General features: G+C 42.9%; 1 protein-coding gene across 1 annotated transcript; it reads right to left on the bottom strand.

Annotated features, from left to right (window-relative positions):
- Nucleotides 1-1,011: 1,011 nt before the first annotated feature.
- On the bottom strand, nt 1,012-21,931 carry pxmp2 (peroxisomal membrane protein 2). Its single transcript, XM_060907604.1, has 5 exons — nt 21,708-21,931; nt 9,329-9,451; nt 7,862-8,024; nt 7,427-7,546; nt 1,012-1,696 (listed from the first exon to the last, which is right to left on the bottom strand). Exons 1-5 carry the CDS (start codon nt 21,815-21,817, stop codon nt 1,628-1,630), a joined length of 585 nt encoding a protein of 194 aa, XP_060763587.1. The 5' UTR covers nt 21,818-21,931; the 3' UTR covers nt 1,012-1,627.
- Nucleotides 21,932-22,994: the final 1,063 nt, after the last annotated feature.

Here is a 22,994-nt window from a genome sequence, read left to right as displayed (position 1 = left end):
TAAAAATTTCTCAGTTTCAACATTTGATATGCTGTTCTTGTACTATTTTCAATGAAATATAGGGTTTCCATGATTTACAAATCTTCACATTCTGTTTTTATGTACAGTTTACACAGCGTCCCAACTTTTTTGGAATTTGGGTTGTAAAAAAGCAAACGAAAAGTTTAAAAAATGCTTACACAGGCAAAAACAATACAGGATTCATTCAGCAGCATCTTGATACTGAGGTCCTTTACCCAGCCACGTACAAAAAAGTTGTAAGCCTCCATACTCTTCTACACTTTCATCTGTTTTGCGGTGTAGAAGGATGTCTGCAACACCAGTTAGTTCGAGATGTCGGGGAACTCGAGTTTTCGAGATCGTATGACAAATCCTTCTTTCCCAGACTGTAGGGGTTGATTCCATTGTACATTGCAATCTCCTGAATGTATCTAAAGCCAGCAGCGGCTTCTAGATTACGAGCATACTCTGATAAGCACTTTGGCAGCTGTTTAGACCACCAGCTATTTCACTTCCGGTAAAACCACTAAGAAGTGTCACGTGACCTGAAACCCAGCAATAAATCTGTTCCAGGAAAGTAATCATTGACAAATCGGTGAGTTACTGTTACCGACGGTGATTGTTTTCCAAAAACAGTATGTGCTAAATTCTTCTTATAACACAGCAATTTGTCAGAACTTATTTTATTCCTTGATGAACTTTTCATCCATGTTGTGGAATATCTGCAAGTCCAGGCCCGTTATCACTTTACTATTATTCTCTCACTCAGCTGACTCCTTCTCTACGTTTTAAATAAACATCTCCTTATCAAGACATGTTTTTCTTTCTTAAATAATGACACATTGATGAACCTTGGATTGTGTGAAGCGTCCGCTATTGAAATCTGCTGTTCTAGACAATTCGTCACCACCTAATGACCAATCAGAATTGAGAATTTAACAGCGCTGCAGTATAACACGTTTTAATGAACACATTTCCTCCATTCCTCAATCTGTAGTAATCAATGAAACATTGTTTAATGAGTCAAATTATATATTTTTATTATTAAACATCTGTACATTCTTACAAAAGTGCAGAACCACAGTGTACAATGTGACAGTGTTAACAGACAGTGGCACAGTAGTATCAGTGCATTAAAATTAATATCATCATCATCATATGGCTATCAAACTTCAAAATGATCTTGTTTGACTGTGCAGATGTTTTGCTTCGAACTGCATCAGAAATCTGCATTAAAAAGAATTAATACACTGTACAGATTAATACTCAGTACAAATACACTGTACAGATTAATACTCAGTACAAATGTTTACATTTGCAAATAACAAAAAGGTGCAAAAATGATGAAACCTGACATTTCTCGATTAATTTTGACATAAATCTTGGCAGAGTGAGTGTGTGTTACAGTCTCTCATTAACTCTGTGCAATTAAGCTGGCGAGCTTTTGAAGAAGCCATCTTCCAGTTCCTGGTCGTGATATCTAACAAAACAGTCGTTGATGCTTTTTATCCAAATTTTTTTCGAAAATCAGACATACACCTGATCTAGTACAGTGTCTTTTAAAGGCACATACTGGTTTCATTAGTATTGACCAACGTAATCATGCTTTAACATTGACGCTGGGGTTTCAGTTCCTGACAGATGTGAGGTAGGCATTCCAGAACAAGGCGATCAGGTTGGCAAACAGCACCCGAAACTGCAGAGAGAGACAGAGAGAGAGAATCATTGCTATCTTATGGGTTGTTTAATGAGGCATTGAGTCAACATTACTGTAGGCTTCGTAATGCGCTGTGATAATCTGCAATTTCAAAAACAACGCATACACACACCGGCTACTTCATTAGGAACACCCACCCACCCGCTGTTTGATGTCCTTCTCTAATCAGCCAATCCTTTGACAGCGGCACAATGCGTCAGATCATGCAGATACAAATCAAGAGCTTCAGTTAATGTTCACAATGTTCAAACATCAGAATGGGAACCCAACACCCACAGTCTCTGGAGTTTGTGCGAAAAACAAAAAACACTGAGTGAGCAACAGTTCTGTGGGTGGAAATGTCTTGAAAACACCGCCAGATTGGTTCGAGCTTTTTTGCCAGGAAGGATATAGCAACTCGGATAATCACGCTTTACAACCGTGGTGAGCAGAAAAGCATCCCAGCATGCAACAGCAGAACAGAAGACCACATTGGGTCCCACTCCTGCAGCCAATAACAGGGATCAACAACAAGTTCCTATTAAAGTGGCTGGTGAGTGGAGGAAGTATAAATAAGAACAATATTTTGGCCAAATTATCTTCTTATCAACGTCATTAGTTAATTTCACTTGCTACTGAGCATAGCCAGGCATGCTAACAAACACATTACCAAACCAATATAAGTCAACATGTAGTCGTAAGTAGTGGCGACACGTCACGTAGTTTAGTTGTACGCACTTCTACGACGAGAAGTAAACAGAAATAAAATCAAACACTGGCTGAATTCTTTAGCACGGTTTCTTGTGTTTAGGGCATTAGATACTGAGGATAATCCCAGAAATGGGGGAATATTACTGAAATAATAATAATAACTAGAGGTACTGTGCCAAGGGCACAGTGGTATCCCATTCCCACACCAGAGGCCTTGGGACAAAGGTCAAGGTCACAGAACTGAGAGAAATGAGGCTGCTTTTTCTGGAATCTGATGACAAAAGGAAAAGGATATAATAATTCCATGGTTAATAATATTAACCAAGTTCTTGTCTTTCACCAATTTCTTGATGCAGGCCAGTGAAAAATATGCAGATCATTGAGCTGACCTGTCAAGGTCACTCCAGGGCAAAACCAATGTTCCCAAATGAAAGCCCATATATGGCCTTATCTTGCTCCGTTTTTGAGACATAGGCCATTGAAAATATATCCTAGGTCAAAACTATAAATATTCATTAAGACATGCTTTTCTATGTGGGCGGCACGGTGGTGTAGTGGTTAGCGCTGTCGCCTCACAGCAAGAAGGTCCGGGTTCGAGCCCCGTGGCCGGCGACGACCTTTCTGTGTGGAGTTTGCATGTTCTCCCTGTGTCCGCGTGGGTTTCCTCCGGGTGCTCCGGTTTCCCCCACAGTCCAAAGACATGCAGGTTAGGTTAACTGGTGACTCTAAATTGACCGTAGGTGTGAATGTGAGTGTGAATGGTTGTCTGTGTCTATGTGTCAGCCCTGTGATGACCTGGCAACTTGTCCAGGGTGTACCCCGCCTTTCGCCCGTAGTCAGCTGGGATAGGCTTCAGCTTACCTGTGACCCTGTAGAAGGATAAAGCGGCTAGAGATAATGAGCTGAGATGAGATGTTTTTCTATGGCAAAGGGGCAAGGCTCGCTCAAAGACCATGAAAAATTGACAAAACTCTGACTTTTCGCGACAGAGTCACCTAATTGACAAGTTCAAGGTCACGTAACTCAGTGAAAACAGGTCAAATCGATTAACCGATGTGAACTATTTTGAACCCCCCCCCCCCCCCCCCAAATAGGTTCTCCGTACCCAATTTGGTGAAAATTCATGAAAAAAATGAGGGAGGAGTAGCGATTTAACGCATAAGTGACCTTTGACCTAATTCTGGCAAAGGGTCAAGGTCAGAGGTCAAATGAGTGCAAAAAAGTATTACGGTATAAGGGCCAGGGAAGCTGGCATGAAAGAATTTTTTCTAGCTTGTCCTGGTACTGTCCCAGGTAGTCCCATTCATAGCCATTCCTGAAAATTTTATGACATCATAAAATGACGTCATGCATGATATAGAGATCACAGATGGTCACTACGGTACCTATATGCATACCAAGTTTCATCCAGATATCTTGAAAACTGAGCGAGAAATGACCCTTGTCTAACTACTACTATGACGTGTTCACTAAACCTAAGGAATTTCAAGATCCGCTGAAGTGGAAATGGGACAATGACGTTTGTTACGTAACGTTGCCCTCATAATTATGATCGATTTGCAGTATTTCCCTATGTACTACACACATCTCATATCTTTCAAGCAAACTGACTGATACTTTAACCATTTGTATCATTCGTAGATCACATGACCATAACACGTACAGTGGGGCAAAAAAGTATTTAGTCAGTCACCAATTGTGCAAGTTCTCCCACTTAAAAAGATGAGAGGGGCCTGTAATTTTCATCATAGGTATACCTCAACTATGAGAGACAAAATGAGAAAAAAAAATCCAGAAAATCACATTGTCTGATTTTTAAATAATTTATTTGCAAATTATGGTGGAAAGTAAGTATTTGGTCAGTAACAAAAGTTCATCTCAATACTTTGTTATATACCCTTTGTTGGCAATGACAGAGGTCAAACGTTTTCTGTAAGTCTTCACAAGGTTTTCACACACTGTTGCTGGTATTTTGGCCCATTCCTCCATGCAGATCTCCTCTAGAGCAGTGATGTTTTGAAGCTGTCGCTGGGCAACACGGACTTTCAACTCCCTCCAAAGATTTTCTGTGGGGTTGAGATCTGGAGACTGGCTAGGCCACTCCAGGACCTTGAAATGCTTCTTACGAAGCCACTCCTTCGTTGCCCGGGCGGTGTGTTTGGGATCATTGTCATGCTGAAAGACCCAGCCACGTTTCATCTTCAATGCCCTTGCTGATCAGGCATGAAAACGGGTTAGGGGTGAAAAAGGTGAGAAGGGTGCGTGAGTGGTGACGTGGCCTCTGGTGTTGTTTTATTTTGTTTGGGGGGTCCTCCCCCAGAATAAATATTGTAGCCTTCTTACTAAGTATACTGTATTGACATTTGCACAAGAACATACAGAACAAATACAAATTCACATACATGTAGTTATAGTGAAATTATGCCCTGGAAAAAAATGCGAATAATAGAATGAAGAAAGTGGAGAACACACAAGGAATAGTGATCTTTTTTTCCTTTTATTTGCCTGGACCACCAGTGTCTCCATGGCCCGCTTTCGCTGAGTTGCCACATGTTTCAGCCTTGCCCGCTTCTCTCCTTCAGCAGTCCGTTTCTTGGCCTGCTGAGCACTGCAAGTTGCTTGAGAGCCATACTTGCTCTGCTGCTGCTGCTTTTCTTCCTTGTTCACCCTCTGCTGGTGTTTGTATGTGGCTGCTGCAGAGTTAATGTTCTTGCACAATGTTCTGTCCACTTCCCCAAACTTCATGTCCTCCCTTCTAAAGAGCTGCATAGCTGTCTTCCCCCTGGACATCAGCGTGTACTTGACCGTCTGTATTGCATTAAACGTTGCCACATTCATGTTGCCACTCCTTTGATCAATTACATCATTCATCAGACTAAATGAGGACTCGACTCTAGGTCCATGAAAGATGGAGAGGCAACACTTAACCAATGCACCCAGGGAGGGGTACTTGTCTGGTTTGTCGAAGACATGACCCCACCACTCCACAATGCTCTCTCCCTCCTTGAAGCTGGGGATGGTCAGGTCAACACTGAACTGCACAAGTTCCCTCTGGATATCCTGGTCTGCTGGCAAGAGGTGCCCCAGCATACCACTCAGCCTGCCAAGATATGGAAGTACCTGCAGCTTTCAGTTCTTTTTAAATCAAGGCTGAATACTTTCTTCTTTGCTGCAGTCTTTTATTAAATCAAATTTGAGACTTTTAATTTGATTTCTTTCAGCACGGACAGCACTGCAAAATGGCGTCTCCACTATACAGTGCCCTATATAGTGAGTAGCGAGCAATTTCGGACACAGGGATTGTCAAAAGACGCACGCACCCTCTTTCGAATGACGACGTAATCAAGCCGGAAGTTTTGTTTGTTTTGATAGCAATCAGGAAAGTTTGAAAAAAGTAGGAAATTCAGTCTGATGACTCAATCCAGCTTCCAGCTTCTGGTGGTCTGGTCTGCACTCTGACTGATGTGTGCACGCTCTGGCCAGCAGGAGATGATGCGCGAAATGATGCTGCTTGCCCTTCGCAGCGAGATGTACTCGTCGCTATGGCGTCAATATCAAAGCAGGAGGAGGCGCAAACCGGCACGAACTGTCTATGGGTGCGAAGTGACCTCCTTGCCCTTTGGGTCAATATCAACCCCCCCCCCCCAATTTTTTTTCTCATCGGATCTACACGATTCACGTAGGTCACCCATTTTGGTTTCAAAACGGCGAATTTCGCCGAAAGGTGAGGGATTTTCATGTATGCTGATGGAAGGAGGTTTTCACTCAAAATCTCATGATACATGGCCCCATTCATTCTTTCCTTTACACAGATCAGTCGTCCTGGTCCCTTTGCAGAAAAACAGCCCCAAAACATGATGTTTCCACCCCCATGCTTCACAGTAGGTATGGTGTTCTTTGGATGCAACTCAGCATTCTTTCTCCTCTAAACACGACAAGTTGAGTTTTTACCAAAAAGTTCTATTTTGGTTTCATCTGACTATATGACATTCTCCCAATCCTCTTCTGGATCATCCAAATGCTCTCTAGCAAACTTCAGACGGGCCTGGACATGTACTGGCTTAAGCAGGGGGACACGTCTGGCACTGCAGGATTTGAGTCCCTGGCGGCGTAGTGTTACTGATGGTAGCCTTTGTTACTTTGGTCCCAGCTCTCTGCAGGTCATTCACTAGGTCCCCCCATGTGGTTCTGGGATTTTTGCTCACCGTTCTTGTGATCATTTTGACCCCACGGGGTGAGCTCTTGCGTGGAGCCCCAGATCGAGGGAGATTATCAGTGGTCTTGTACATCTTCCATTTTCTAATAATTGCTCCCACAGTTGATTTCTTCACACCAAGCTGCTTACCTATTGCAGATTCAGTCTTCCCAGCCCGGTGCAGGTCTACAATTTTGTTTCTGGTGTCCTTTGACAGCTCTTTGGTCTTGGCCATAGTGGAGTTTGGAGTGTGACTGTTTGAGGTTGTGGACAGGTGTCTTTTATACTGATAACGAGTTCAAACAGGTGCCATTAATACAGGTGACGAGTGGAGGACAGAGGAGCCTCTTAAAGAAGAAGTTACAGGTCTGTGAGAGCCAGAAATCTTGCTTGTTTGTAGGTGACCAAATACTTATTTTACCGAGGACTTTACCAATTAATTCATTAAAAATCCTACAATGTGATTTCCTGGATTCTTTCCCCCCCATTCTGTCTCTCATAGTTGGGGTATACCTATGATGAAAATTACAGGCCTCTCTCATCTTTTTAAGTGGGAGAACTTGCACAATTGGTGGCTGACTAAATACTTTTTTGCCCCACTGTAGATAATATTTACCTGTGCTCGCAGCTCGATAAGTTACCTAAACTCCCCGAAGTGTCACTTTTTATACGTCGCTGACGTTTTTATCGTTCTGGGTTTTGAACACGGCCAACAGTCAGCTTTAGGTTGGTTTCAGAAAAAGTCGATTGAAAAGAGCGAGCACTTCCTCTGACAGGAGATACCAAATATCTGACTACCTGCTACTTTTTGGTGTCAGACTCACCTGCACAGGTACATAGTTGATGTTGATGAACTGAAACGGCGTCCAGACTTTCCAGTTCATCTTGAGAGCAGGCCAGTACCTCGCTTTCAGCTTATTCTGAAGGTCTGTGGTTGACTTCCCCTACAACGAACCATCAGATTTCATATTTACAAGAGCAGCACGATGTAATGTTATTGTAATGCATAACAAAGAAATATGCTAATTTTAGCAAAAGGGATAACACTAGAGACATAACTGGGTATTACTATGCTGTATTCTCTGGTAACATCATTAAGGAATTAAGGATACCATTTTTATCAAGTTGTATTCATGCATACATATATTTGTATCAAACTAGATGATTTAAGAGTGACCGGGAACACAGATTTCCAATATTATTGAATTCTGTCTATTCCTGAAGTGTCCACTGAAACCCCTGGGATAAGGTGCATCTACCTCCAAAGTGTTCATCACGACAAAGAAGAGGAGGAGGAAAGCAGGGGCAAAGACGAGTCGTTCCAGGAGGAGGCGTTTCAACATGGAGAACGGAGCCGAGGCCGGAAACAGCAGCTCCAGCAACTGGTAGAAGTAATGACTCAGTGGGCCTGTGATGACGAGCCTGAAAACATCAAAATCACGTTATTAAATAGTGACACAGGAAAAAGATCTGAAGTAGTTTCCTTTTGGCACATTTTTTTAGCAAAATACAAAACACATTTTAACAAGAAGGGCACTCGGTACAGTGCATACACTACCGTTCAAAAGCTTGGGGTCACCCAGACAATTTTGTGTTTTCCATGAAAAGTCACACTTTTATTTACCACCATAAGTTGTAAAATGAATTGAAAATATAGTCAAGACATTTTTCTGGCCATTTTGAGCATTTAATCGACCCCACAAATGTGATGCTCCAGAAACTCAATCTGCTCAAAGGAAGGTCAGTTTTATAGCTTCTCTAAAGAGCTCAACTGTTTTCAGCTGTGCTAACATGATTGTACAAGGGTTTTCTAATCATCCATTAGCCTTCTGAGGCAATGAGCAAACACATTGTACCATTAGAACACTGGAGTGAGAGTTGCTGGAAATGGGCCTCTATACACCTATGGAGATATTGCACCAAAAACCAGACATTTGCAGCTAGAATAGTCATTTACCACATTAGCAATGTATAGAGTGGATTTCTGATTAGTTTAGAGTGATCTTCATTGAAAAGAACAGTGCTTTTCTTTCAAAAATAAGGAAATTTCAGTGACCCCAAACTTTCGAACGGTAGTGTACCTCCGCCAAGCCACATATTTGGATTTGCATCCAAATCTACCAAATTGTTCCTTGGCCCATGGCTCACCTTTCCTCCAAACTTCATCAAAATCCTTTCACTACTTTTTTGAGAACAGCCAAAAAAAAAAAATCCTGGATCTGCGGACATATCTGGAGCCTGGATTCACATACATATCCGGATTTGCATCAAAATGTAACCAGATGTTCCTTAGCCCATGGCCCACCTTTCTTCCAAATTTCATCCAAATCCATTGACTACTTTTTGAGTTATGTTGGGAAAAGTCAAACAAACCGAGGTAAAAACATAACCTCCTCCAACAAAGTTGGCGGAGGTAAGAAAAATACAAAAATAGCCATTTGTAAACACTGTTAAAGACTAGCTAGCTTGCTAAATACTAATGCGCTTATTTGTCTCTCGTCTCGTCTTCTTCCGCTTATCCAGGACCGGGTCGCGGAGGCAGCAGTCTAAGCATGGAAGCCCAAACTTCCCTTTCCCCAGACACCTCGGCCAGCTCCTCGGGAAGAACACCGAGGCGTTCCCAGGCCAGCCGAGAGACATAGTCCCTCCAGCAGTGTGCAGTGTGCGCTTATTTGTACTAAATAAATAAATAAATAAATGAGTGTGGGGTTGCCTGATCATCGTACCCGTAGACAGCAAAGCGAACTGGTCCATAAACGTCCACCTCTTTCCTGGACTGACCTTCTTTCAGCTTTTTCTTGGACTCCAGAGCTTGAGAGAGCAGATTTCCCAAAGCAGACAGAACAGCACTGAAAAACACAACATTTCATTTTGAACATATTTTCTGTCTTGTCCAGCTAATCAGGATTAATGACATCCTGTTACAGTAATATTAAATAAACCGTAAACATTAAACCAGGCAAGTGTTGTGAGAGTGATTACACAAAGCTGGGACGCAGCCTTGTTGGTTTCTTGGTTATAAAGTCATAAAGTGCTGAGAAACAAATACTCCTACGAGCTAACATTAGACAGACGGGAACACGGTGACTGTTAATAACGTTATAACACGGAACAGACGTCTATTTGACTTGTTGGTGTCACTGAAACACTGGTAAATAAACCAGACAAACACGGACGTTAAAACAGATTTGACCAAAAACGGACTAGCTTCAAGCTAGTGAATTAGGCTGACCAGATTTCCCGAGTCTAAAACCGGGACACTTTGCGCGTGACCGTGATACTCGTGCACACACACGCGTTTTGATGTAAACGTGCGCCGGCTCAAACCATGGCTCAGACAGGTGCTTTTATCATTTTGTAGAAGCTCACTTTTATCAACATTTCAGAGAATAATCAAGTATTTTCTTGTTATCTACATGCACTTCTATCACAATTCAGTTAAAGTAAGAAAATCAGACGACAGATGTGATGATAGGGAATAGGCCAATAGCCTAAATTTCAACTGATTTATTTCACCTTTGTGAAAACGCCAAGAAAATGCATTGCTTGCATATTAACATCAACATTTTATGCGATTAACTTTTTTTTTAAACAAAAGGCTGTGCATTGTAACAGCAACGAGCGCATGAGCCTAATCGTTGTCACCTCTGAACCTTTACCCAAAATGCCTCTGTTTAATCTTAACCAGTGTCGGCTATTAACTATTTTGAAAACGTGAACCCTGAGTTGACAACAGCATCAAACAAGTCAAGACAATCTGTGATACAGGTTAAAGACAGATGAAACCGATGAAAGACAACAGAAAATGTTTCAGAAACACAGCCACCCACCCTAAAGAAGATGCCATTTTATTGCATATATTTACATGATGAGTGAATTTGCTCCAGTAGCGCTTTATTGCCCGAGAGCCTGCTGTGAAACTGCGAGCAAGTATCGGCGAAATTAGTAATGAGCAAGGCTTCGAGAGTACGCACGGTCATGCGATTCCTCTCGTCAGTCCAGGTGTTGCTCATGAGTGGAAATATTCGCTCAACTGGAGCATTGGTGCCAGGTAGGCACATGGCAAACTGGCAAAGCTGGCTGACATTGCTGTAAGGAATCTCCCTACTCTTGAAGTGCGCAAACATCGCCCAGCGCTCAACCGTTCGGCATTGCCACTAGCGAAAAAAACCGTTATAACGCGGCCTACATTGTACAAATAGATACACTGTAAAGTTGACTGCGCACACACGCTCATTGATGCTGAATTGCTAGAAGCTTTATTGACATCTCGTTGGCTATATATAATCGCTGTAACCGGGACAGTTTGTTAGTGTTTGGTGTAAACCGGGACATTTCAGCGTCCCGACGGACCTTTGTCGGGACTGGGGACACGCAACTCAAAATCGGGACTGTCCCGGTCAAACCAGGACGTCTGGTCACGTTATTGTGAATGTAGTCTTGGTGAAAAGACACGACTGTTATTTTCATTTCCTAGCACAGTTTGAAAAAAAAAAATCATATAGAGATAAGATTCAATTTTAGAATGAATTATTATTAATATATCTTGAATTTAATACCTCATCTCTTCTAGCTTGAAAGCTAATCCCGTATACCTGCTAGCTAATGTTTACAAGTCCATTTCGTTAAAAAAATTTTTTTCATTTAGATAACATTATGAAAATGTTTAACATTTAGATAACATTAGCTTAAATAAGATAAAAGCCTCACTAACTTTTCACAACTATTTACTAGCCAGCTTCAAATAAAACAAACTAGCTAAAAAGCTAGCAAGAGAAAATGCAGCTTCTGGGAAATACGTTTAGCTGCATCTCCCCTCACTTGCTTGCTAGGTTAAAAGCTAATCATTTTATGGAAGCTAAATAGGCATTTCTTTCTGTTTGAATTAAAAGTCAAATTTATTAAACAACAACGTCATATTAACACATATGTTTTAGCAAAAGGGTGGCATGGTGGTGTAGTGGTTAGCGCTGCCGCCTCACAGCAAGAAGGTCCGGGTTCGAGCCCCGTGGCCGACGAGGGCCTTTCTGTGTGGAGTTTGCATGTTCTCCCTGTGTCTGCGTGGGTTTCCTCCAGGTGCTCCGGTTTCCCCCAAAGGCATGCAGGTTAGGCTAATTGGTGGCTCTAAATTGACCGTAGGTGTGAATGGTTGTGTGTTAGCCCTGCGATGGCCTGGCGACTTGTCCAGGGTGTACCCTGCCTCTCGCCCATAGTCAGCTGGGATAGGCTCCAGCTTGCCTGCAACCCTGTAGGACAGGATAAGCGGCTACAGATAATGGACGGATGGATGTTTTAGCAAAAATCAGTGCAGTAAGGATGAAGAAACTCATCTCATCTCATCACTCATCACCTCTAGCCGCTTTATCCTTCTACAGGGTCGCAGGCAAGCTGGAGCCTATCCTGGCTGACTACGGGCGAAAGGCAGGGTACACCCTGGACAAGTCGCCAGGTCATCACAGGGCTGACACATAGACACAGACAACCATTCACACTCACATTCACACCTACGGTCAATTTAGAGTCACCAGTTAACCTAACCTGCATGTCTTTGGACTGTGGGGGAAACCGGAGCACCCGGAGGAAACCCACGCGGACACGGGGAGAACATGCAAACTCCGCACAGAAAGGCCCTCGCCGGCCACGGGGATCGAACCCGGACCTTCTTGCTGTGAGGCAACAGCGCTAACCACTACACCACCGTGCCGCCCGGATGAAGAAACTATTAAAGCTTAATATGGATGGTTATGGACAATCACCTGGATTATGACTGCATTTCAGTTTTGCACAAGTTCACCACACTGATGAACATGAAATGCAATGGACGACATTTGCTTCTGACATGAAATTTGTTCAATTCTTAAAAATAACCCTCTAACTGTTTTTCATTAAAGAGATTACACAAACATAACATGCTTTTCAGTGCGGAACGTTTTCTGCATGACACAAATAAAAAGCAGTGTGTGCATAAAGGCCTGAACGATACATCATAGTGTCAATATGAGCTAATTACTGATAAATCAGTATCACTGTTTACAACAACTGATAAACAAAAATTTAAAAAGGAACAGAGAGACGGAAAATGGATCCTTTAACCAATGAGTTATGAGCGTTGTCGTTGTGTAGTTTGTCCACCAGAGGGCACGCTACAACTCCACTTTTGGCAAAACATGAATCACAACAATCAGCTGACCCAAGCGGAGTCCTAGAGATGAAGGCATTCAGCTACTTTAAAAAAATATAAATTAAACGGCGTCTATCTACAGTATTTGTATTTTTGAGATTTATTTATTTTTGTCCAGCTCCTATATAAATAAATGAATCAAGTATTTTATAGTTATATTACCATTACAGTGCTCAACGTAAATGAGTACACCCCCTTTGAAAAGTAGCATTTTAAACAATATCTCAATGAACACAAACAATTTCCAAAATGTTGACGAGACAAAGTTTAATATAACATCTGTTTAACTTATAATGTGAAAGTAAGGTTAATAATATAACTTAGATTACACATTTTTTCAGTTTTACTCAAATTAGGGTGGTGCAAAAATAAGTATACCCCACTGAAAGTCTCTGGAGCAAAGCTAAATTGTAGACTACAAATGTCGAATTTAACAAGAATACAATCACAGGTGAGTCTAATTAGTCATTACACAGGTGTCCAGCAGACAGTTGACTATAAAAGGGCATTACTTAAAGAAAACCCCTCCCCATTTCATGCTGTCAGCAATGGCACCACATGGAACAGAAATGACACAAGACCTGAGAAAGAAAATAATTTCTTTCCACCACAAAGGTGAAGGCGACAAGAAGATCAGCAAAGCTTTACTTATCAGTCAGAATACTGTAGCAAGGGGGCGTCATGGCTCAGGTGGATAAGGCGCTGTACCATAAATCCGGGGACCCGGGTTCGATTCCGACCTGAGGTCATTTCCCGATCCCTCCTCATGTCTCTCTCTCTTCCCCGCTCATTTCCTGTCTCTACACTGTCCTATCCAATAAAGGTGAAAAATGCCCAAAAAATATCTTTAAAAAAAAAAGAATACTGTAGCAAAAGTGGTACAAAAATTTAAGAAAGATGGAACTGCAACCATCTCACAGAGACGTCCAGGTCATCCATGGAAGTTAACATCTCAACAGGAGCGTCTTCTGATGAGAAGGGTTGAAGAAAATCGGCATGCAAGTTCACTGCAGTTATCTAAAGAAGTAGAAACAGGGCTCGAAATTAACTTTTTTTCTTTGTGTCCCCCAGTGGTCCCGAATTCTGTGTTATATTGTCCCGAATGGAAGCAATAGTGTCCCCATTTTTTTCCTCTCTGAAATAACCAGTGGTTAATATTATCATATGAAGTTACTATTACATTTGTAACTATACGATTTTGAACCCTTTATATCATTTTTACAATAAGTCACAAAACACAAGTGACACATGTCCAATACATCATCTACTTCAAAATTACAGTTATTGCATTTTCAGTTTATTAAACTTTGGCGATCTCACTGTATGAATAGATACCCTTTTATTTAAAAGGGGCCAACTAGCTCATTCAGAAAATGTTACAACTCACTACATCTGCAGTACACTTTAGTTGAAAATAAGACCCCTTTTATGTTCATTTCATCTACTTATACCTTGAATATCTGTTGGCATATATAAGGCCAACTTAGCATTTTCACCATTACCGTTATCCATTTTTATGTAATATACCTGTTGCCCCATTCAGAGACGTTTTGAAAGCCATCAGCCATACCATCAATGGATGAAATGCACACCCATGTTGCAAGCAGTACAATAGAAGGTTTGACCCAAAAAACGAAATATTTTAATCCAGTTTGCAGTGTAAAATAAAGGAAAAACGCCATCCAATCATATCGAGGTACCACCTCAAAATGATTGGATACTGACACGTCAATCAGACTGAAGCCCGCGAGCAGCCCGTCCCTTCTGTGTGTGTGAGAGAGTCACACAGAGCGCAGGATTCTCTCAGTGCGCTCCCTCCAAACAACGGGGATTTACACGAAAACGGAAGGAGATATTCACAAAATTCTTTCACAGTGAGCGCCACAAGGCTCTCCTGAACACACGGATGTAATTTTTTTGGCTGTAGTGTAAAAAATTAGGTCACTAGAGCGAGTTAAAAACGAGTGACTTTTCTGCCACGTTTATAATGGGAGTCTTTGAGGCTGCGCGGCTGTGCTCTCGTTACTTTCAGGCTTCTCATTCAAAAACTGCAAGTCCTATCGTGTAGGTAGACACATTGTGTGAATCAGGACAAGTGTGGCTACTACTTTTGAGAAAATTATGTGTGTGGAGTGAAAATTGGGGCTGAAAACACAGTTTAAATGAGAAAGTTTGAGCTATTTTTCCAAGCTCTCTACACTCTAACTTAACGAGCTCCACTGGTGTGTAACGCAATAGACACCCATTATAAAGCCGGAATTTCTCAGGCTTTATGAGGGGGAGGAGGGGTGGAGACGCGGGGGGTGGGAGTGTTTCTTTTCAAAATATGGCTTGCGGGAACCGTTATTCCAAAATCTCGTACTGCACCTTTTAATGTAGAACTTTGTTTCTAGATCTGTTTTTTTCCCCATTGTCCCGGGATTGTCCCAGATATGATGATTTTGTGTCCCGATGACATTTTTTATGGTCCCCGGGACGTCGGGACACCGTTAGTTTCGAGCGCTGAGTAGAAAGCCAAACTGGGGTGACTATTTCCCGTGACACAATACGGCGTACACTGCAGAGGAATGGCATGCATGGATGGCGTTCACGAAAGAAGCCTCTCCTAAAGCCCAGGCACAAAAAAGCCCGCCTAGAGTTTGCCAGGGCCCATGCTGACAAAGATGAAGACTACTGGGACTCTATACTTTGGAGTGATGAGACCAAGATAAATGTTTTTGGAACTGATGGCTTCAAAACTGTGTGGCGTCGCAAAGGTGAGGAATACAAAGAAAAATGCATGGTGCCTACAGTGAAACATGGTGGTGGCAGTGTCCTTATGTGGGGCTGCATGAGTGCTGCTGGTGTCGGGGAGCTGCATTTCATTCATGGCATCATGAATTCACAGATGTATTGCTCTATACTGAAAGAGAAGATGCTACCATCACTCCATGCCCTTGGTCATCGTGCACTTTTCCAACATGACAATGATCCTAAACACACATCTAAGGCCACTGTTGGATTTCTGAAGAAGAACAGGGTGAAAGTGATTCAGTGGCTAAGTATGTCTCCTGATCTGAACCCAATCGAACACCTATGGGGAATTCTGAAGAGACAAGTTGAGCATCACTCTCCATCCAGCATCCAGTCACTAAAAGAGGTCATTGTTGAAAAATGGAAAAAGATTGATGTTGCAAAATTTCGCCAACTTGTTCATTCCATGCCTAGAAGACTTGGTGCTGTCATTAAAAATCATGGAGGCCATACAAAAGTACTAGATGTAGTAGTTTTTGTTGTGGGGTGTACTCATTTTTGCACCACCCTAATTTGAGTAAAACTGAAAAATGTGTAATCTAAGTTTATATTATTAACCTTACTTTCCCGTTATAAGTTAAACAGATGTTATATTAAACTTTGTCTTTTCAACACTTTGGAAATTGTTTGTGTTCATTGAGATATTGTTTAAAATGCTACTTTTCAAAGGGGGTGTACTCATTTACGCTGAGCGCTGTACCAGGGATGAGAATGAAAAATATTTAAAAAGTCTGAAAAAAACAGGGCGGGGCCCATGGCCCAGGGGGGCGGGGCCCAGGGGCTAATGATTTTTGGCTATTTTTTTATTTATTTATTTTCTTTATTATTAGACAGGGAGATTATTATTAGACAGGGAGATTATTAGACAGGGAGATTATTATTAGACAGGGAGATTATTAGACAGGGAGATTATTATTAGACAGGGAGATTCTTTTGTGTAATCTGAGCTGAAGTGGGTTTTGTACTTTGGTTTTTTGGGGCGCACGTGCGCTCTCTCTGCCATGCCGATCCTGTAGGCTGCACTGACTCAGCTGAAAACTCCGGTCCTCGAGAAAAGAGATAAAAGCCCGCCCACACTGAAAGCTGATTGGCTTATTTTGCTGAGTAACCCAATCAGGATGCTCTTTGTCTGGCATGCGCTACATGAACAAGCACACAGGCAGTGTTGCCACATTGGGTGGTTTTAAGTGCATTTTGGTGGGTTTGGAACATATTTTGGGATGGAAAACGTTAGCAGTATCTGGCAACACTGCACACAGTCTCCCTCACTCGCGCACATTCTAAGATGCGTGATGCAGACCTTAATGTTGCACGCGCACGCTCAAAAACGATCATTTTGGTCTGAAAAAGTCGGAAATCCGCCGATCGGCGGAAAATTCTCATCCCTGCTGTACATATACACTATATTTGAGTGATGGAAAATGGATTGAATTTTTTTTCCCTAACATTGAAAACACATAATGAATAAATGTCCATGTTTCCAGATGAATAGTTACAGTATGTATCTCGGCCCAATGAAAGTAATTCTATTGCGTCATTCCATGTCAAATCAATCAAAATTCAAAAGGTTTTCCCACCTCAAATTTTTTATTTTGATAATTTTTCTTCCAGTGATACACATATATGAATGATGACCAAAGCCTTAGGTCTCGGTGATGATCTATGAGCTCATTTCAGCCCAGTTTGCATAAGGGGTGTCAAAATTACAATTTTCGCCTCTAATCTGGAGCAAAATTAGGGCTATAAAAAAGACATTTATGATGGCCATACAGGTATGTTCATTATTTTGCTTGTACTGTAAGTTTGGGAGGTGTATATTTTAGGACTTGGGCATCATTATCATCAGCTTTAAACATATGTATGAAGGGCAGCATGTTAAAAATAGAAAAAAATAATTTACCCAGTCATGATTGTATTTTCTCGTAAGTTAGAGTGCTTATTATGAAAAAACTACACCACAGCTGTCCGTATCTTTAACACCGTACTATTGTGGACCAACTTCTTATGCCCTTCATGTATTTGCATGGCTGTAGATGTTCTATATCTTAAAGGAAGGAACATGCAAACTTGACCCAGAATGAAAATACCAAATTATCCCTTATTTTGGGGGGGGGGGGGGGGGGGGGGGGGGGGGGCCCAGTACATAGCTGGTATTTTATATATTTAAAGTAGGTTAATAATATCAAAGCCCAATTAGGTATGTAATATCTTTCCTTCTTAGAAAAATATTGGCATCATTTATGCACAAAAAAATGCTAATTTTCTCTTCTGAGCCAACTTTGACCTCGCATAAATTGTTAATTATGATGATCTGGGATCTAAATTTGTGGTAATTTATTTTTAGCTTTGCTGACTTCAGCAGCAAAGCTGTTCGAACAGCTTAGTCCAGCGTCCGTCCATCTGTCCGTCCGTTAGCAGGGCACGTTTTGACACCGTAAGAGCTAGGAGGCTCGTATATGGCCTGAATATACCTTGGGTGACCACAACCTAGCTCACCAAAAACTAGGTCACCGTGACCTATTTTACTGACTTTATAGGCCAAAGTTCGTTGTTTTTGGGGCAATTTACATGTATTCCCAATGGGGAGGATTTGGGCCTGTATTTCAGTGGCCTTTTCAAGTTGCATTTACTTTGTGATATGATTTAATAGACTTTGACAAGACCTTTTGACCCATATGACCTACTTGACCTTATTTTCAAGGTCACAGGAGGGTTTTAAATCTTCAAACACAAAGTTTTTACAGTGGAGGAAATAATTATTTGATCCCTTGCTGATTTTGTAAGTTTGCCCAGTGGCAAAGATATGAACAGTCTATAATTTTAAGGGTAGGTTTATTTTAACAGTGAGAGATAGAATATCAAAAAGAAAAAATCTCATCTCATCTCATTATCTCTAGCCGCTTTATCCTGTTCTACAGGGTCGCAGGCAAGCTGGAGCCTATCCCAGCTGACTACGGGCGAAAGGCGGGGTACACCCTGGACAAGTCACCAGGTCATCACAGGGCCGACACATAGACACAGACAACCATTCACACTCACATTCACACCTACGCTCAATTTAGAGTCACCAGTTAACCTAACCTGCATGTCTTTGGACTGTGGGGGAAACCAGAGCACCCGGAGAAAACCCACACGGACACGGGGAGAACATGCAAACTCCACACAGAAAGGCCCTTGCCGGCCACGGGGCTCGAACCCAGACCTTCTTGCTGTGAGGCAACAGCGCTAACCACTACACCACCGTGCCACCCCATCCAGAAAATCTCATCTCATCTCATTATCTCTAGCCGCTTTATCCTTCTACAGGGTCGCAGGCAAGCTGGAGTCTATCCCAGCTGACTACGGGCGAAAGGCGGGGTACACCCTGGACAAGTCGCCAGGTCATCACAGGGCCGACACATAGACACAGACAACCATTCACACTCACGTTCACACCTACGGTCAATTTAGAGTCACCAGTTAACCTAACCTGCATGACTTTGGACTGTGGGGGAAACCGGAGCACCCGGAGAAAACCCACACGGACACGGGGAGAACATGCAAACTCCACACAGAAAGGCCCTTGCCAGCCACGGGGCTCGAACCCAGACCTTCTTGCTGTGAGGCAACAGCGCTAACCACTACACCACCGTGCCGCCCCATCCAGAAAATCACATTTTATAAAATATATAAATTGATTTGCATTTCGTTGAGTGAAATAAGTAGTTGATCCCCTACCAACCATTAAGAATTCTGGCTCCCACAGACCAGTTAGACACTCCTAATCAACTCGTTACCTGCATTAAAGAGAGCTGTCTTAAATTGACACCTGTATAAAAGACACCTGTCCACAGAATCAATCAATCAATCAATCAGACTCCAACCTCTCCAACATGGGCAAGACCAAAGAGCTGTCTAAGGATGTCAGGGACAAGATTGTAGAGCTGCACAAGGCTGGACTGGGCTACAAAACCATAAGCAAGAAGCTGGGTGAGAAGGAGACAACTGTTGGTGCAATAGTTCGAAAATGGAAGAAATACAAAATGACCATCAATCGACCTCGGTCTGGGGCCCCACGCAAGATCTCATCTCGTGGGGTATCAACGATCACTAGAACTACACGGGAGGAGCTTGTTAATGATTTTAAGGTAGCTGGGACCACAGTCACCAAGAAAACCATTGGTAACACATTACGCCGTAATGGATTAAAATCCTGCAGTGCCCGCAAGGTCCCCCTGCTCAAGAAGGCACATGTGCAGGCCCATCTGAAGTTTGCCAATGAACACCTGAATGATTCTGAGAGTGACTGGGAGACGGTGCTGTGGTCAGATGAGACCAAAATCAAGCTCTTTGGCATTAACTCAACTCGCCGTGTTTGGAGGAAGAAAAATGCTGACTATGACCCGAAGAACACCATCCCCACCGTCAAGCATGGAGGTGGAAACATTATGCTTTGGGGGTGTTTCTCTGCTAAGGGCACAGGACTACTTCACCGCATCAATGGAAGAATGGACGCGGCCATGTACCGTAAAATCCTGAGTGACAACCTCCTTCCCTCTGCCAGGACACTGAAAATGGGTCGTGGATGGGTCTTCCAGCACGACAATGACCCAAAACATACAGCCAAGGCAACAAAGGAGTGGCTCAAGAAGAAGCACATGAAGATCATGGAGTGGCCTAGCCAGTCTCCAGACCTTAATCCCATAGAAAACCTATGGAGAGAGCTGAAGCTCCGAGTTGTGAAGCAGCAGCCTCAAAACCTTAATGATCTAGAGATGATCTGCAAAGAGGAGTGGACCAAAATTCCTCCTGACGTGCGCAAACCTAGTCATCAACTACAAGAAACGTCTGACCGCTGTGCTTGCCAACAAGGGTTTTGCCACCAAATACTACGTCTTGTTTGCTAGAGGGTTCAAATACTTATTTCACTCAAAGGAATGCAAATCAGTTTATATCTTTTATATGAAGTTATTTTCTGGATTTTCTTTTTGATGTTTTGTCTCTCACAGTTAAAATAAACCTACCATTAAAATTATAGAATGTTCATTTCTTTGTCAGTGGACAAACTTACAAAATCAGCAAGGGATCAAATAATTATTTCCTCCACTGTATAGCGGCTTTGAGGTTGAAATAAAGCACGTAGTCACGGCAAATCGCCATGCGATAGCATTGGGGGTACCGTAAAAAGGCTTGCTGCTCGGGCAAGCCTCCAAGCTACAACAAGTAACCACATTCTGTCGCCTATTGCGCCCTATGAACGGGCTGTCAGGGAAATCCAAGGTATCACGTTCTTGTACGTCTCTAAGGAAGATGTGGCAGAAGCCTCACAGGCGCAAGAAGAACGGTACAAAGAAGCAAAGAAGGTGCCTGGCGTTAGAAGCCATCACAGCTTTATACCTGATGGGCCTAACCTGAGAACGTACAGGATCTCGACTTGTCCAGGGTGTACCCCGCCTTTCGCCCGTAGTCAGCTGGGATAGGCTCCAGCTTGCCTGCGACCCTGTAGAACAGGATAAAGCGGCTAGAGATAATGAGATGAGATGAGATTAAGTTTGTCTGTATGAGTTTGTAAATGGCAGCCCGTGCCCTTTTGTAGTGTGTACATACTATTTGTCATCAAACTGTGATAACTGTGATTAAATTCAGTATATATACACGTCTGTAATACGTTGCCACCGCTCAAAAATTCCTGCCCCCCTCTTGCCACCCCATAAATATTTTTCTAGATCCGCCCCTGAAGCTCTAGTCTGTTTTGTGTTTCAAGTTTGCATTTTGCTCTGGCATGGAATCCTGTTCACAACACGCAGGGCTTGATTCCCATACAAAACCAAAAGAGCAAACAAGCCTGGAGTGCAAAGATCTTTTTGTTCACCTCTGAACTTGGTGCAAAAATCAATACACAACACATCTTGGACATGGGTGGATGTTTCAATGGAGTTTGGATCAGTGAGCTGAGAATTGTCCATGTTTCACACTTTATCTGGATGAAAATAGAGTTAGTATCAGTATTATTATGACTCCCAAAGACAAGGAAGCATAACCAAGGGGTCCATGTGTCTTCTCATGATGCTGCATGTTAGTGGTGGAGGTCATGAGAAACCAACACTATATTAATTATGAATAATATTTTTAGAGTAAACATGCCAACTGACCTTGTAACAGATTTGGTGATGATCGGATATTTCTTTAACAAGAGTAAATACTGCTGCAGTAATCTGGTGAAGAGAGCAGGGTCTCGGATTGGGACACTCTGGGTGGGCATTTTAATTATTATTTTTGAACTTAGTCTGCTAGTGTGGTTCAGCTAATGGAGGCTACATGTGAGCAAGAGGGAGCCCGGGTTGCCAGATCTGCGTCCCAAAAGTCAGTATTACAGTTTAGAAAAGTAACACTGTTTTCCAAGACATAATGAAACAGGATACAAAATGCACCAGGGGAGAGCGGGGTCAGTTGTCAGTCTTACATTTTGGGGTGGGAGGGAAACCACTGGACTAAAATGTGATAACTGATGCTACAGCAAGAAGGTCCGGGTTCGAGCCCCGTGGCCGGCGAGGGCCTTTCTGTGTGGAGTTTGCATGTTCTCCCCTTGTCTGTGTGGGTTTCCTCCGGGTGCTCCGGTTTCCCCCACAGTCCAAAGACATGCAGGTTAGGTTAACTGGTGACTCTAAATTGAGCGTAGGTGTGAATGTGAGTGTGAATGGTTGTCTGTGTCTATGTGTCGGCCCTGTGATGACCTGGCGACTTGTCCAGGGTGTACCCCGCCTTTCGCCCGTAGTCAGCTGGGATGGGCTCCAGCTTGCCTGCAACCCTGTAGAACAGGATAAAGCGGCTAGAGATAATGAGATGAGATGAGATGACACTGTTTTCCAAGACATAATGAAACAGGATACAAAATGCACCAGGGGAGAGCGGGGTCAGTTGTCAGTCTTACATTTTGGGGTGGGAGGGAAACCACTGGACTAAAATGTGATAACTGATGCTACAGCAAGAAGGTCCGGGTTCGAGCCCCATGGCCGGCGAGGGCCTTTCTGTGTGGAGTTTGCATGTTCTCCCCGTGTCCGCGTGGGTTTCCTCCGGGTGCTCCGGTTTCCCCCACAGTCCAAAGACATGCAGGTTAGGTTAACTGGTGACTCTAAATTGACCGTAGGTGTGAATGTGAGTGTGAATGGTTGTCTGTGTCTATGTGTCAGCCCTGTGATGACCTGGCGACTTGTCCAGGGTGAACCCCGCCTTTCGCCCGTAGTCAGCTGGGATAGGCTCCAGCTTGCCTGCGACCCTGTAGAACAGGATAAAGCGGCTAGAGATAATGAGATGAGATCAAACAGGACACAAAATGCACTAGGGGAGAGCGGGGTCAGTTGTCAGTCTTACATTTTGTGGGGGGAGGGAAACCAGTGGACTAAAATGTGATAACTGATGCTATGGGGTGGCACGGTGGT

Source organism: Neoarius graeffei, chromosome 24 (assembly GCF_027579695.1).
Source record: "Neoarius graeffei isolate fNeoGra1 chromosome 24, fNeoGra1.pri, whole genome shotgun sequence".
NCBI lineage: Eukaryota > Metazoa > Chordata > Actinopteri > Siluriformes > Ariidae > Neoarius > Neoarius graeffei.
This window is presented reverse-complemented; position numbering and strand designations above follow the sequence as displayed.